Source organism: Embiotoca jacksoni, unplaced genomic scaffold (assembly GCF_022577435.1).
Source record: "Embiotoca jacksoni isolate LCO1_2020_lvr unplaced genomic scaffold, fEmbJac1.0.p SCAF_22, whole genome shotgun sequence".
Taxonomy (NCBI): domain Eukaryota; kingdom Metazoa; phylum Chordata; class Actinopteri; family Embiotocidae; genus Embiotoca; species Embiotoca jacksoni.
In genome coordinates, this window is record NW_027185363.1 from 688,898 (window position 1) to 706,347 (window position 17,450).

The 17,450-nt window shown below is 40.7% G+C and overlaps 1 protein-coding gene across 1 annotated transcript in view; it reads right to left on the bottom strand.

Moving 5' to 3' along the window:
* Nucleotides 1-17,303, bottom strand: part of clstn2a (calsyntenin 2a) — a 135,630-nt gene extending 118,327 nt beyond the window's left edge. The window contains exon 1 of the mRNA XM_069157051.1: nucleotides 17,119-17,303. Within this exon, the coding sequence (XP_069013152.1) occupies nucleotides 17,119-17,191 (73 nt within the window). The 5' untranslated portion in view covers nucleotides 17,192-17,303. The remainder of the gene's footprint in view (nucleotides 1-17,118) is intronic.
* Nucleotides 17,304-17,450: the final 147 nt, after the last annotated feature.

The following is a 17,450-nucleotide window of genomic DNA, read 5'->3' on the forward strand; positions in this document are numbered from 1 at the left end:
GAGAAGCGAGGAGCCACGTTGGATAAATGTAAAAAGCTTGAAAAAAAAAAAAGCCAAGTGACAAAAACTGGAGGTGTTGATGACAATACAGTGCTGGGTGAGAAGGTGCTGATTGCAGTTGTTGTGTGTATCAGGAATGCGATGCGAGGGGCAGAATAAATTTTACCTCGAAAGTTGGATCGCAATTGACGATTACTTTCATTATTGATCCTCTCCAAAGTCAATTGTTTTATTCATAAGATGTCAAAAAACAGCAGAAAATGCACTTTATTCACTGCACACCGGGGTCACGTCTGCAGATGTTAAAGCAAAGGAAGGTAGATCAAGTTCATGTTGAAAAAGCTGTATGGAAGCAATCAATATTTAGCATTTCTTTCTTAGAAAGTAGAGCACTATTTATTCTCTCTCTCTCTCTCTCTCTACATACACACACACACACACACACACACACACACACACGAGATATATATATATCCACACATTTACTGCACATGTCAGTAGAGAGAAGCATGCAGTGTACACATTCTGCTAAACAGCTGTCCAAGCACACTATGTCAGGGTAAGAAAAGAAGAAAAAAAAAATGCTCTGCTCTGTTTGCCTCCAACATTGTGCTGACAAAGCAACGCTGCAGACAGGTAATCATATTCCAGAGCACCTAAGGGCGTATAGCGGCACACTGACACGCTAATACTTTCCAGTAATGAAGACTGTCAACTAAGTGATTATAGTGGATCATGACTTTGAAAATACCTCCCCAGTTTACGCAAATGGATATTGTCAACATTAAGTGGTAATTTTCAGCTTTTTCTTTTTAATCTTTGGCATTTTTGATGCAAAATGCATCTTCAGAAATAATTCATCAGTCAACACTCCAGAGATTCCTGAAACACCTCAAGATGTAACTGGTCTTAAAAGGGCCACTCATTCAATTTTACACGTCAAGTTCAGTTTACTTGATCGGTGCAACTCGGCATGAGAAAACTGTTTTCTAATGTCGTCTGAGGCTGCGGAGGGAGCTCTCCAATGATGAAAATAACCCTGATGATGTCAGCACGGTTATCTCAATTTAGGCTTGAGATTTTACACTTTAAGAGTCTGCATTGCAAAATGGAGGTGAGGTTGTTGGTTTTTTTTTAAACAGTTTACATTTAGGACACAAATGAAAAGAATCTCATAAGATCAAATCGAGTTTCATTATTGGAAGTGTAAGGTCCAGTGTTTCTATTTTTTGTTTGAGCCATCTGGAGACAGAAGACTCAGGATATCTCAACCTCTGATACTTCAGTTTTAAGCATTTTTTTTTTTATCTGTCACTTTAGATCCCCTTGATGTTGTAGAAATGCAGCATTTAAATCATGTAACTACAGTAACTTTCTCTGGTGACCAAGAACCTTTTGAGGAGCTACACCTGCATCTCCACTGAAGGGAACCAAAGTCTAAATGAAGTTTGAAAGAGATCGTTTAATCCCCGTTTGGGGAGAGAACACTTTCTGCCGGTGCGGGAACTTCTGGGGCTATAACAGCAAACAAGTTGAATTCATTTCTATTCACTGTGATTCAATACAACAAACAATGGTCAAACAAAGCAGCCCAGGCCTTGTTAAGCCTTTATGCAGAGGAAGACCTCTTGCAGTTACTTGAAATAACAATCTGCAATTAGACGGTCTACCTTAAAATTTCTTGTCTGGGGATCTTTAATTTTATCAGATGTTACATAAACCAAAAGAGAATAGTCAATCTGTCAGGGACTATTTTCAGCCGCTATTAATACACACTAAGTGTGAAAGTGAGAGACTCAAAACAACTGTTGACAGCAAGAAATACACAGAATATCACCAACCTTATCCTTTAACTTTGTTTGTTGGACTATGATGGTTATCACTGCTTATGCTTACTGTGCACTTTTTCTGAACTTTTGTTGCTGCTGGAAATGTAAATCGCATCACTCTCTGCCACTAAAAGCTTTTAAAGGGTAAAGCCTGAGCTTAGTCCATATACTGGCAGCAGATGTTTAGAGGGAGCACTGCTTCCATTAAAATAGTTTAGAGACACGCCACTATTATACATCCGATAAGTAAAACAATTGGCTCGACACTTTGAGGGATTAAAACACAGAGGACCGGTGTTAGATATACCGATATGAACTTAGTTTTGAGGCAAGCCAGACCATAATGTATACAATATTCATGGAGTGACAGCAGTAAGAGAGAATGAGACTGGTTTTAGCTGCAGCCTTGGCAGACACACCACAGAGGAGATCATTAATCATTTAGACTTCCCTACCACCACATTGTGCATAAGAGACTTGTGTCCGGGAAGTGTACGTTACATTAAAATGTGTATGTATGTGTGGGTGTGCGTGATTGTCTGTACCAAGAACACCCACCCACAACTATGTGAGGAACCCGAGAAGCTGTGAGCATAAAAATCACACAAAAGTTACAGGCACCAAGTGTTTTTCTTCCCACGCGGACACGCACGACATCATCGGGTTTATACACAAAATCTGCTGACATTTGGACAGACAGGCACTTTTGTTCAACACCGCACACTGTGAGCTGTTTTTAGAAGAAGCTAAAGGTGGCTGACTGGGATCAGAGAGAAACATAAAAGGTGTAAATGATCAAGGTTAGAAATGACATCAGATGCCACGGAACATTTCAGACATACAGGAAGGTTAAAGAAAGAGAATCACGGAAAAAAGGGTGAGGGAAAGAGAAAGGGAGGTGTGAGCCACACAGATGGCGACGGAACCTGACATTTGACATTTAAAACATCTTTAATCAGCTCCTGAAGCTACGTGTGACGCGACGGACACGAGTGGGGAACAGAATCAGCGTAGAGCAACGACACCGCACTACGCATTTGTAAATTTAAAGGCACCAACGTCCCCTGGCCGAGCACAACAAACCCACGAACACTTTGGAGAGTCAAACGTAAATGAAGAAAAATACAAAACGAGAGAAAGGCAAAAAAAAAAAAAAAAGCCGAGAGACATCCAGAGGGCAAAGCGTTAGACACTACACAGGCTGATGCAACCAACTCGATCCTGGCTGGCAAAGACAGATGCTCAGAAATAGCGGCAGCCTCCACCTCGGGTGTGCCCAGCCCTGCCTGCTGTGACATTACCTGCCTACCACCATATAATCATGATGAATCGCTCTGGGGCTTGCTAGTGACCACAGACTGCTCACACCGCCAAACAATGAGTGGCAATGGCAAACGCCATCACACCATGCAGCCTCTTTCCCTTTATCTTCACTCCTTTTCTGTCGTGATGCACAGATGTTTTTTGTTTTTTTTCAATTATTTTGCTTATCTCTGCCTCTAACATCTCGCCTCTCTTCTGTCCTCGCCTCCCGTACCCAATCCACACATTGGCCTCCTGTTACTGCTCGGTCTGATCCTTGTTCCCTCTCTTCTGTATTTTCTGATGCGTCTCTGTCCTTCATTTCTTTTTACAACATCAAGGGGGGGCGGGCATCAGACAAAGAAAGTTGGTTCAATACACAGAAGGACAGTGGAGGTGACTAGGACAGACAGTTTCATAATAGTTTGCCTGGTGATAATCAACAATTTCAGCATGTCTACCCTGTATGTGGCTGGTTATTGAGCTCTCAAAGAATTAGAGGGCAAATAATGCCTGCTGCAATAACAAAGCTATTACAAAGCATGTCAAAACATATTAATTCTGCTTTGAACATCTGGTAATAACATACAGCTCAACTCTTTACTCTGCAGTGGCCGAATAAACTGTGATTCCAAGGCAGGAAAGATATATTCATGTAAAAACTCATTGTTTCTAATATTCTTCACGGTATTTGTTTTCTACGTCATCTCGGCATAAAAACAAATTGGGTAGCGAGTCATTTCAGGAGGGAATTCAATAAATTTGGAGTATTTTACTTCCACAGTGTCATAAATTAGAAGGCAGAGGAGGGCATTTCCAGAGTCTAATACTAAGCAAAGTCATATTACTCTCAGCAGTTTGTTTTAATCTACCACAGGGATCGGGGGTGGGAAAGAAAACATTGTTTATCATCCCTTTTCTCCTAAAATCAATATCTGACAACGGGGATGAATTACATATTCTGCAATAACAAAGGAAGGTAGCATCCCCTCCTCACTTTTTTTCCAAACTGTACCACAAAAAAAAAAATCAACCTAATTTTTCAAAAACAAATCCAAAAAAATAAAATCAAAAAGAAATATTACACAAAAAGAAAAGAGTCTGTTGAATAGAATGATACTAGTCAACAGAACACCTAGAAGAGCTGGTAAAACCCAAGACAGCGAATGTCTGCCATGACTTCTCAAGCAATTACCAGCGTTCCCTCTTCACTTTGCTGCTCTAGGCTACTGTCTGAAAGGAATGATGCTCGGGAGGCAAACGGCACCTTGAGAGGTAAACAGTGCAGCTGTTTAATATTGTATGACGTCTCATCCTTCTTGGTAACAATGTGACCAAGTAACGGCTGCGTAAGGTGGCAGCAAGAGGGAAGAAACAAAGGTCACGGGGTTAACAAGATAAGTAAGCTGGCCGTCTTCTCTCTGATTTGTCTCATACGCAAGCATCTGTCTGATCCTTTGCCGAGCTGCCATCTTGGACTACTCCACTCACAGCTGATCCCTATTACTGAGGACGACAGGAGCCGTATTAAGGAGGCTGAGGAGCCGCTTTGAGAATGCGTATGTGTGTGTTTAATTGTGCATGAGGGAAGGGAGGCGCAAGGCACTGCAAGGGCCATGGGGGGGGAAGGGTTGCTGTGGGAGAAGGTAGGGAGGAGGCAGCCAGAGAAACAACACCCTCACGTCCAATAAAGGCAAACAACCTTTGCATCCCTTACTTGCAAGCTTGCTGCACTTTCACCACTGATGACAACTCGGAACCACTTTGTGGCCAGTTAATTTAAATAAGGTATAATGGGCGAATGGTCACAAAGGGAGAGAGAAGAGGAGAGAGCATGTCTTTTAATGCTAATACATTCCAAACTAATGCATTAGCAATGTGATCGGTACCCTCTCTTATTCAATACCAGACACTTTCATTCTGGTTATTTCATCTGTGACCCTCTCTACTCCCTATTCAACTGCCTCTGCCGCTCTGGATTTGCTTTACAAAAAACACACACACAAAAAAAAAAAAAAAAAAAAAAAAAAAATAAAAGTCTTCTTTCACTAAATATTTATCTCCTTTGACATGTAATTAAGTGTAAGCACAGGTCCAAAACACCAGCAATTTCAGCTTTCGAAATGACTGGTATTCAACACAATACAAAAGACTCATAAATTGCATTCATCACTGCAACGTGTTCCAATTGCTTACTAAATGTGCAACATATTTCAGCCATGTAGTTGATGCTGCCAGTGGATAACAGAAAGGGCAAAATGAAAGCTGTAATGTTTTTATTGCCTCTACAAATAGATTTACTCATTCAATAAGAGAGAAAAGCACATTTCTGACTGTAGTGTTCTGTGAAAAGTAAATGACTGAGTCTGAGGAGTTTATGTAGAGTGTTTTGCCATGGCAAGGAGGCTGATTGTTTCCTTGTTTTTCAACTATCAAAAGTCATTCTTGCCCACTCTACTTTGACGTGCCAAAATGGTGGCACTGTCTTTTCAACGCAATACAATAAAGTTATTGTCTGCTTGTGAAGAAAATTGACTATAATTATAGAGAAGAAAAAGTGCCACAGAGATATGGGGGTGAGCAATCTACACACAAAGCCTTGGCATTTTAATAGAAATTCAACAGTTCAGTCGTGGGTTAATTGTGACAGGTAGACTGAAGAGGACGTTCTTACTTTAGATAATGTATGTCTTCTTGCCAGGCTTTTTGTCTGCAAGATTGTCATTTCTTTGATCTGACTGCCTTTGTCTCTTAAAACAATGCAGAAAAGAAAATGTTAACACAGAGAGGGAGTTATTTTACTTTCTCACAAAAAACAAATGCAAATGTATTTATAACCTGCCTCTGTGTTATCAGGCAAAATTGACTGTGTTTAAGAGACGGAATAATGGATACAGGGGAGTCTGAATTGTCTGAAAAATGTCTGAATTATCATAGTCATTAGGCCCCGAGCACCGTAGGTAGACACATCTCTCCTGATGAAAAATTTCAGATTCTAGTTGAGTCGCGAGTGGGTGTGGCCAAATGGCTCGCTAGCGCCCCCTAAAGAGATGCCACGGCAGCTACATTTACCTGCATGCACGAAATTCAGTGGACATGTGTATCACAGCTAGACGTACAAAAAAAAAAGTTACATTGCACCATTACGTCAACTCAACAGGAAGTCCACCATTTTGAATTAAGTCGCCATTTTTGGCGATTCGCACATGTTGTACTTTAACGAACTCCTCTTAGGGATTTTGTCGGACCGACTTGAAATTGAGTCAGTTCACTCTTAACATGTTTGGGATTAAAAATTATCAAAAGAATGTGTTTTCGTCGATGGGTGTCCCCGTGGCGTGGCGGCCAAAAAGTGACCCAAAAGTCATGCTATAGCATGTCGTTCAAAAAATCTCATTAACTTTTTTTGCTGTCATGACAAAGGGGGGGGGATCGAACCCCAAACCTTCTAGCTGAGAAGCAGCAGTGATAAACACTGCACCATTTATCTTCCCAGGACTTAAACAGCATTGTGACAAATCTTTGGCTTACTGCAACCTATAACTCCACCATCCATAAATATTCATTCAAATGCGACCAAAATTGCCGCAGACATTCTTTGGATAGTAGATATGCGTGTTTTCAAGGGGCTCTGCAGTGATATTGAATATCTTCCTGTAATGTGTTGTGGATGCAAAACTTTTTCAATTTCTCCGAACGTTTCAATTTCACTAAAAGCTGAATCACCATCAACAGGCCAAGGTGGAATTTGAACCATTAATAGCAACCTTGGTGAAGTAGAATCTTTTACCTGTTGAGTTAACCAGACTGTCGGCTGAGTCGCTGGAAGCTCTGAGTGAACTCCGTGATACTCTTTCTCCTGCCACGACTCATTCTCCAGCGCTTAAGATAGTCCAGCGGTCTACGACGCTGACGCCGAGCTGGAAACGACCATGAAGACACGCCAAGGTATTACACATGGTTCATGGGGGCTAAGTCCCCCTAAGGGGAGTCCCTGTAAGGGTAAGCCACAGAGTGCTCATGGTTTCAGGGTTGAGTTCACGTTGCACATGCAGTCATACTGATACTAAACTAAAGGTCAGCGACAATACAAAAACCCGAATACAAAATATTGAATACAAAATAATAATCCCATTAGTACATTTTAATGCTATAGTATGACTTTTATTTTCATATTTCGGACGACATGCTGTAGTATGACAGTGGGAGGGCCCGCATGTCACTGCTTGCAGTTTTAATTTATTTTCCTTTTGTTAAAAAAAAATATTTTGAAATTTTTGAAATACATTCTAGTAGTCGTCTAGTGAGCATCAACAACAAACAACAATGATGGCATGACAACATGCCATCATCCAACATAGCACACCAGTTCCACAGGCACGTCCTCATAAAGCAAGACGGAGCCACGAGAAGCAACATTATGAGAAAGACTCTATTCTCATTGTGAGGACCAACTATCTTTTTATGAAGTTTTAATCAAACAAATTATATTTTAAAAAAAATAAAAAAAATATACAAAAACATTGCGTACCCTTACAATACAGCAATATGAACACTATGCATCCTGTGTGTCTACAGCAAATATCCCCAGATTCTCAGACTTTCTCTGTCACCTTGAGGACTGTCATTGTTTGGATGGGACCGGATTTTGTACATTACACTGCACAAAGGCCGAGCAGAGCTCTCACAATAAAAGCAATGTTTCATTTTGCATCTATGTTGACGAATGTCAGTCGATTAACAATAATGAGCTCAAACAACATACGAAAGCAAAATTATGTGGACTGTGGAATAACCGTGCTGAATCCACAGAAAACAATAATGTGATTTTGTTGTTGACCGAGGACGGAGTAGAAAAAGCTAAATCTGTGGACCACGAATAAAAAAAAAAACAGAAAATGTCATTACACCAGAGTAAGTAAAAATTAAAACTTGATGGGAAATGTTGCTTTGCTGTCACAAGAGGGGTGGTTGGCCAAATGCTGCTTATTGCTTAGGGACATGGAAAGAAAACGAGGAAGAGAGAAAGACAAATAATGGAAAAGCTGTGTGAATGTCAATGTGTGCGAGTCGAGTTAAGTAAAGCTTCGTGGAAAACCAGCAGCAGGATGAACTCTGGGTTTCGGTTGAAAGGTCAGGTGAGCTTCTAACAAGAGTGCACAGAAGACTGCGCTGTGTTGTTTTGAAAAGGAACAAACACGGGAAGAGATTTGAAATTTTTGAAACTAATAAAATTGTTTGAACTATATAAATCTACTGAAATTTAGAATCTACAGAATAGTAAATACAGTACGACAGTAAATTCAGCCAAAACCCCAGGTGACTTTGACCCAGATAACAGGTTTAGACCTGCACCCTTAAACTGTACACCACAAATAAGTTAAACACAGAGCAACAGAACAATAATAACTATAATCTTAATTTAAAACCTATTTAAATTGCAATTAATCAATGTAAGTAGACACTAAATTTGTTGGTACCCTTCCACATAAAAAGAAATCCAGAATTTTAATTTCCATCATTGTTCATTTTATTTTGAATAGAAATCAGACCTCTGACTCAACATATATTAAATAAAACTAATGAAAAATGGTAATGTAATACTTGATGGGACCCTTAACCTAATATTATGTTGCACAACCTTTAGAGGCAATCACTGCAAGCAAATGACTTCTGTAGCTCTCGGGGAGACTTCTGCACCTGTCAGCAGGTTGGTCCACTCTTCCAGAGCAAACTGCTCCAGCTGACCCCGTTTGAAGAGTGACTTTCTCCAACCGAATGCCATTCTGGGGGATTTTAGATGCGTATAGTTGGTCATTGTCCTGTTGGAGGACCCATGACCTGCGACTGGGGCAGAGCTTTCTGACATTGGGTAGCACGCGTGCTTCCAGATTACTTTGATAGTCTTGAGATTTCATTATAACCTGCATAGATTCAAGTCACCCAATACCCAGAAGCCCTAAAACAAAACTGACACAGTAGGTATGGTGGTGGTGGTGGTGGTGGTGGGTTTCCTTGGGGAGCTTCATTTTTTTTTTTTTTTTTTTTGTCGTCAGTAAACATAGAACATTTTCCAGGGAGCAGTGTGCCTTGTCAAATATCCATTTTAGCAAATTCCTAATCTTTTTATTTATGTTTTTCTTTTAACAGTCCACCTGGGTTGTCTTCCATCGAGCCTGATTTTACTTCAAAAGTGACGCATGGTGCATTCAGACACGGATGTACCTTGACTGTGGAACTTGTATTTCTTTGTAAATATTCCCAAGGTTCTTCGTCTACCGTTCAGTCTGGAGTCGATTCTTCTTTTGTTGCCACATCCAGGGACGCCAAGTTAACAGTCCTACTGACCTTAGAGATGTAAATAATTTTTGCAGCTGTTGTCACAGGAACACGAGGCTGCTTAGAGATGGTTCTTCACTTTCACCAGACTCGACTATAATTTTCTTTCTAATCTTCTCAGACAAATGTGACCACTATTCTCCATTTTAACAGGCTGAATGAACCAGATTGAAGACATGCGATACTAATCTGAGAAATCACTTAGTTTGAAATGTCCTTATAATCTAGTTATTTAGCCTTTTCCAGGTATACCAACAAATCTGTCAAGGCCTTTAACAACAATCTTTGTCAAAGAAGTCATTTATCTTTTTTTCACACTTTCTTTGCTTGACACACCCAAGGGCATGCGGGTGTAAAAGAAACAATTGCTTTTCTTTTAATACTTTTCAGAAGAAATAAAACATTGTTTCAATGAGCTGGTAAGGGTAGCAACAAATCCACCCACGACGCTACTACAGTTTAATCCGATTGAAAACCTTATCACCACTTCAGTGTGGATTTATGAAGTACGTCACCGATTTTTGCGCCCGAGAAGAATTTTAATCAATGAACATATCGTATGCCTTTTCTATTTCATCAAAGAGGTCATAGCTTTTCAGGAGAGAAATCAAATCACAAAATCAGAGTAAAAACCAACTCCTATCAAAGTCGTTGACAAGAAGATGTATACAGGCAAGAAAACAAGTTTACTTTTAATTTGCTTGTAAAGGAAGTGTTTACAGGGCGCAGAGGTTAGCGCCGTCAACTCACAGCAAGAAGGTTCTGGGTTCCAACCTCAGCCGGGGCCTTTCTGTGTGGAGCTGGCATGTCCTCCCGGTGCCTGCGTTGGGTTCCGTCCGGGTACTCCGGGTTTCCTCCCACCATCCAAACACCTGCATGTCAGGTTAATTGGTGGTTCTGTAAATTGCCCATAGGTGTGAATGGGCTTTGATTCTGTCCGTCTCGTCTGTGTTGGCCCGGTGATAGACTGCCGATATATGTCCAGGGTGGACCCTGCCTTTGCTCCATGATCTACGTGATTTATAAAGGTAACACGCGATTGAGAAAGTAAGGTGAGGGGACAGAGAGGAATGAAACACAATGGCAAAAGTGAAGACATATTCTGTGTAGTGAGGTGAGGCTCAACACTGGCAGCTTTACAAAGGAAGGAGAAAATGGAATTTGAAAGCGATCCGATAGGGGGAACAGGAATGTTTGCAGTGACAGTCGCACATCTAAACCTCCCAGCTAATGTGTTGGTGGCAGGAGGGAAAAGAATGAGGCAAAGTCAATGACACACACACAGAAACCGTCAGGTTGGTCGGGGAAGAAGAAAAAGGAAGACAGGCAGAAAGAAACGGAGATAACTCGGCTGACTGACGACTCATGAAAATTAAAATCTTTCTTCTTGGAGACTGGCTTTCATTTTGCCTCCCTGCTGTGATCCCTTTCTTCCTGAGCAGCATTTGTAGCTCCGGGTACATCAGGTGCACGAGTAGGTGTATGCATGCAGACACGACTGAAGGTGCGAGCAAAACCACACAAATGTGTCTTTCTTTCTCATCTGTTGTACACAGAGACACACACCGAGTGACACACCGAGAGACACGCACAGAGACACACACGGCTCCGTTTGCTCTCAAGGTATTCAGGGTTTTTTTGAGTGTTTTTTTTTTTTTTTTTTTTTTTTTTTAAATGATGTGTTTTTCAGTCACACACTGAGATGCCTTGTAGGCAAAGTATTAGACAACCTAAGAGTTTCCTTTGGCATGACTTGCCGTAGCACTTGTGATGTTACACTATGTAATTTCACTTTGAGCCCAGCTCACACTCGCCAGTATTCTACAATCCTATCTCATGATGGAAAAATACATGGCTCTTTCATGGTCTCTACGAGAGAGAATCAGAAGCAATAATAAAAAAAAAAAAAGTCAAATATAAAGTCATTTCAAAGCGTATAGTGACGCTTTGGACTGACTACACAAAAGATCCACACAAGACAACTTGAAAGGGAGATGAAGGAGATGACTCAATCGAGTTCGGGCTAACATGAAAAGGGCTTTGTGTGTGAGAGTGGGTGTGCATGTGTGCATTTCTAGGTGCGCGTTTTTATATTACATTTTGTTAGAACTGAACACGCACTACGATGTTAACAGATTTTTTTATTAGGTGTACAAATACACTGCAGGCTAATAAGTTTGTATTGGAATTATAATTAAAATAGGGCGCAGTGGTGCGTGTCTTCATAACTTCAGGCTTTATCACAAGTCACAACAGACCACGGCCTATTGTTTCATAAAGGATTGCTAGGCCCGTGTATATAGAGGCGATAGATAACACTTCACTGACACCAGCTCACGGGACACAGCAAAGGCACAGAGCCTCAGTTCAGTCTGCACATCACTGTTCAACATTGTACAAGCAATTTTCAAAATTGGTAGTTTTGTATGATTAACTGAAGAATAAAAAATATCCCACTTTAAGGGAGAATTTTTCACTGACATTAAACCTCAATAGATGTTCAGTATTACTCAAACTCCTTCTTTTTTTTTGCCCGAGGATCATCTCTTGCTGCAGACACTGAAGCAATTTTACCATTTTTTACTGCAATGTCAGTGAAAGAAAACAAGTCATATTTAAAAACAATGGAGTCACTGGACCTCATAGAAAACATTTACTGGAGCAAAAGAGCTGATTAAACAGATAAGATTCTATCTATAGGAGGTGCATTCACGTGTTTAACTGTGAAGAAATACAATGCAGGCCACTGATTTATCATCCGTACCATAACCCGTTTTCAACTCAAAGCGGAGAGTCTCTGATAAATGAACCCTTCTGTCATCAAATGAACCACCACTACCTGTTTTGTATTTAAATAAATGCAATCACTGTCAAAATCTATTAAAACGAGAAAAGCAGCATGTTCAGTCTTACTCTGCTGTCGCTGAATGTTTTAAAAGGAAACTGCCACGCAGACACGACCGCAAACACACACATCCAACCAAATGACTTCTGTCGCAGGATTCGTCTTCTCGGTTTTCCTTCTGTTTCGCCGCACTAATGGCCGATTCACTGCACAGATTTACCACCGTCTGACATGAGGCTCTCACACACACACACATACATACAAACAACTGGCTCTAATTTTGAAAAAGTAGCTCGCATCTGCGAAGCATGAAATATATAAGTAAATGTATATAAATGGCTGCGTAGAAACAAACTGTGTGAGGGCGCTCCACTTGCGAAACGCTTCTTGCAGATATGCGAATACCTAAAGAGGTATGATTGATCCGATTGACAAATTTGCATCCTTGTACTGAATCAAGAAATGCTTCCCACTGGTACCGTGACATATTCTTTAGTGGACCTGACTAACCAATGAGCCCAATCTTTTTTTTTTTATTCCGAAAGCATACAGGAGGAAAATTTACTCATTCAAAATTATGAATCAATAGACTAAGAGGATGACAGAAAATCCACATGCACTTTAAATTGTATGAGGTTTTAAAAGCATACATTTATTTCCCGTCTGTCATTACCATTTTTCCTCGCTCCCTCCGTCTCCCCTACAACACCACGTCATTAATTTATTATATGTAAATTAAAAAAAAGCAAGTGTTTACTTAGATAGTTTTAAATTACAAGCGTGGCCATGTGTGTGAATGAGTGTGTCATTGCATTAGTGAGATAACAGGATGAGTGCATGAAGCCGTCTCTCAGAAGCCAGCCCCGCATGAAATGTTTATCCACCACATATTGAGCAATGTTGACCAGAAAGCCCCACCTGGGACATTGGACCAGCTGGTGTTAATACTGGCATACACAGCCCTAAACACCAACATCCCCCCCCCCCCCCCACACACACACACACACACACACACACATACACACAGCAAACAGTCATTCTCTCATCACCTCACATACATCATCCTATGGCAGCCTCTCCATTCCCCTCCTCTCCTCCACCTTACGCCTCATCAGACATATTATAATTAGCTGTACCGAGTAATTAACATCCAAATTAGGACATTAATTTGCATACCTGCCCTCATTTGCATATACTTATAACAACACACACAAACCTGACGCTCCTCCACATGCTCATAAATGCTAGTACAAAGTGAAGCGGAACCAACTCCTGCACAAGCCCCTTTTTCTACACAACAGACATACTGTATCATCTCCTTTAGAAAACAAAAACCGAGGACAGTAAACGAGGGCGAGTGGTCGAGGTGGAAAGGTGAAGGAAAAGCTGGAGCAGGGGTGGAAGACGGATAATCTGGACAGGTTAGAGGAAACGGAGAACATAAAGGGGACTGAGGACAGGGTTGTTCATGGAGGTACCCAGGATAAAGTGAGAACGCAACCAAGGCAAAGTGAGACAGAAAGAAGTCTGCCTCTCCATTTATACATCTCACTTAAGACCATAAACCTTTGGAATTGAATCCATGGCTGTGAAGAGAGAGAGAGAGAGAGAGAGAGAGAGAGGGTGTCAGCTCTGGAAATCAGAAAGAGGGCTGCTCAAGCCTGGAAAAAAGAAACGAGAGGGAGGATGACGAAACACCTCCATCTATCCCTCTCCCCCTCTTTCTCTTTCTCTCTCCGTCTTCGTGACATTTGCCCTCTGAATGGCATCAGCTCAACGGACCAGAACAGCAAAGAGTGATGCAGAGTCAAAAGGGGGGAAAGAGACAGAAAGGCAGAAAAAAATAAATAAATAAATAAAAAAAGACAACCGAGAAAGCGGAGGGAAGATCGAGGACAGAAAGGATGGCAGTAAAGAGGAAAAGAGCGACCGGACAGGCGGACAACTTCCCGACAGACATTGTTTCACCAGTCATTGCACAGAAGAGGAAAACCTTGAGTTATGCTTCTCCGTTGCACATCGCTTTCACGATTTATGTTCTGGTGGGGATAATGCAGCTGGACGCTTGTGTTGAAAAGACACCCATAAATCTGATCTCGTTTTCTTTTTTTCCCCCCATTCTCTCGCTTTCACTAAACCTCAGATCTCCTCTGTGTTCTTTGGCCCTCATCTGCTCTGGTCTATTTCCCAACTTCTTATGTGAAGGTATTCAGCAAACAGCCTTCGTCTTATACTGTATTCTGCTGAGCTTAGAAAGCTTGTGAATACAAAATATATACACGCGCACACAAAACATCATCCCGTGTCTGACTCGTACAACAAGCAGAGATCCAACCAGCACTCGGAGGCCTTTTAAATATCATCAAGTGCAAGAGGAAATGTCTCAACTTCACAATACCAAGTCAAATATTAGTTACTTTGGCAATTCAGGCATTTCATCAGATGTTTACTAGTCAATTTGTGGCCTTCAGATGAGATAATGTAGCTGCATCATCGGGCTTGGGCAGTATCACAGGGTTTCCACACCATATGCTCAGCTGTCTATAAAACTGACACAGACCTGCTCTATTAACATTCATAATTGCAATACACAACGCGTGCTACCATAGGTTAGTTATGATAAAGGCAGCTGGAGCAGGCAAGCCACCCAGCTGTGAAAGATGGTAAACCGTGGTTGGATCAAAAGGTATTTAAAAAAAAAAAAAGAGGAATGGGTACATCTTGCATTCAAAACCAATGATAAAGATGAGCCAACCAACTTATATGAAGCCATGTAAATTATCAACCTAGATAATTAGGCATGCTATATATGTGCTAAACCAAAGGCTCATTACTCTTTATATTGGCCAGTTTTTTTTTTCATATTGTCCAATCAAACCACGTCTACTGTTCAATTGCCTTTAGTAATCTGAGCTTGAATGATTTCTATTTGATTTGTTGTCTATATTTGTTTTGTATTAAAAAGGGTAGCAGAGAGATAAGCCAACAATTTAGGACAAGACTACTTTATAACTGAACATGATATATTCTTTCCCGTAAGAGTGTGTTTATTCTGTTACTTTTTTAATGAATTCGCCACTGAATATTTGTGAACGTCATTCTGCAACAAAGTGATACGAATCATTGATGTTGTTTTAGCTATGGAAAAGAACATTTGGAAATGAAATGAGATTGTTACAGAGGAGACTTTGGTGTAAAGAGAAAATAAATCTGTTGTTGTCAATGGCGTTCATCATTATTAAGTGCTACGACATAATTTTTGTAGTAAGCAAAAAGCATTTGTTAAGTAGCTGGTAGCAATGAGACAGCTGTGTGTCAACAACTTCTACTTCCATTTTTGTTATTTTTTTTTTTTTACAAATGTGTCACATAGCAGGGTAAAATGTTGAGAACATTGGCAAGTGAATTAAAGTATTAAAAAAAAACAGACACTGCCCAAGCCTACGCTGTGTAGTCACTCTCAGCTGTGGATAGTACATGTAGCCATCTAAGCGGAGTTTAAACATCAAATTCACCTCCGAGAAGTAAATCAGTCACAGTCCCGTACAGAAGAAGGCAGCTTCTCTAAACTTAATGTAAAACTACTTACATATGGACGTCTTTCATAAACAGGAGAAATAAATGATAATGTTTGGTTGAGTACAGACAGCCAGTCAGCACAGTGCTCTCACTCCTGAGACCCAATTAACACCACTGTAAACCACCGCTGCCCTTCATAGGCAACACTAGTCAGTGCTCCGTCTGTGTGTCTGTGTGTGTGTCTGTGTGTGTGTGTGTGTGTGTGTGTGTGTGTGTGTGTGTGTGTAAGAGAGAGAGAGAAAGATCTGAGAGTATCACAGAGTGAGAATGTGATTGAATACAGCACCCTGACCACGGCTGCCCTCACTGAGCACTAATCGATTACCGCGGACAGAAATCATCTTTCAATCACTGGCCAACCAGCTCAATCATGACCAACAACATAACTGCTCCAGATGTCATGTTTGTTGTGTTAATCGTTTCCATATAAGGTTGCCTCGGAGACCAAGCATTATGCGGAGAAGAGGTTCCCCAATATGTAAATAGCTATTTATGGTAATTGAAACTGGGTGAGTTATGTCTATAGTCAAAGCTGAAATAATTATTCTATTGAATAATACTTGATAGACTAGATAAATCCATACGTTTCAAACTAAATTTATAAGCATTCCAGTTTCTCATCAGAGAGGATTATGATCAATTTCTTCTGTCATATATATATATATATATATATATATATATATATATATATATATACACTGAACATCTTTATGTTTTAAAGACTTTAGCTGGACAAAACAAATCATTTGAAGAGTTACCTCGGGCTTTAAAAACCTGTGTTGTGTTGTTGTTTTTTTCCACAATTTTCTGTCATCCTACTGTATAAAGCTTCAAGGTAACCGACTAGAACAATCGATTAAATACCCGCGTTTCCGATTCAACAACTGACAGTCTACCAAAACGGGACAACAACGCCAACTTCCACTAAACTGAACACCTCCTGTCCTGTTAATTATGAACCGTTTGGCCTCAGCCTCGACTCGCCTTATTGATTGATAATTGCTTACAGAAAAGAAAAAAGAAAAAAAAAAAAAAACCATTAAGCTCCTGGATAAGAGACAGCATACAAATATCTAAATGGCTACCAAGTTGTTGGAGGGATGGTTGACGATCTCCTCGCCAACTTGTGTAACTCAAACGCAGAAAAAAAAAAAAAAAAAACAGACAAACATTTCTAAGCCAAGTTCATTGTTTTTTCCATATTTGTCTTTTTAGGGTTCCTACCTTTTCCGCCGAGAGCGCATGAGCGGCCCCAGATAAGCCAAAACAGCAGAAAGGGGACCCCGAGCGGCTGCATGTTTGGTCGAGCTGTCTGGGTGAAGTCTCCCCGTCCTCTCCTCTCCTCTTCTGAAGTCCTGGCTCTCCTCCCAGGCGCGCGAGGGTGTTCTCAGCTGGCCGGCCGCGAGAGGGATAGTCCGTAGGTTGAGAGACGTTGACTGGTTAGTGTAAGCAAAGAGAGAGAGCGTGACAGAAACTCTGACGTTTAAATAGCGTCAACAAACAAGGCTTCCGGGTTTTACATTTCAAAATAAAATACAGCGGACCGTTAAATGTTA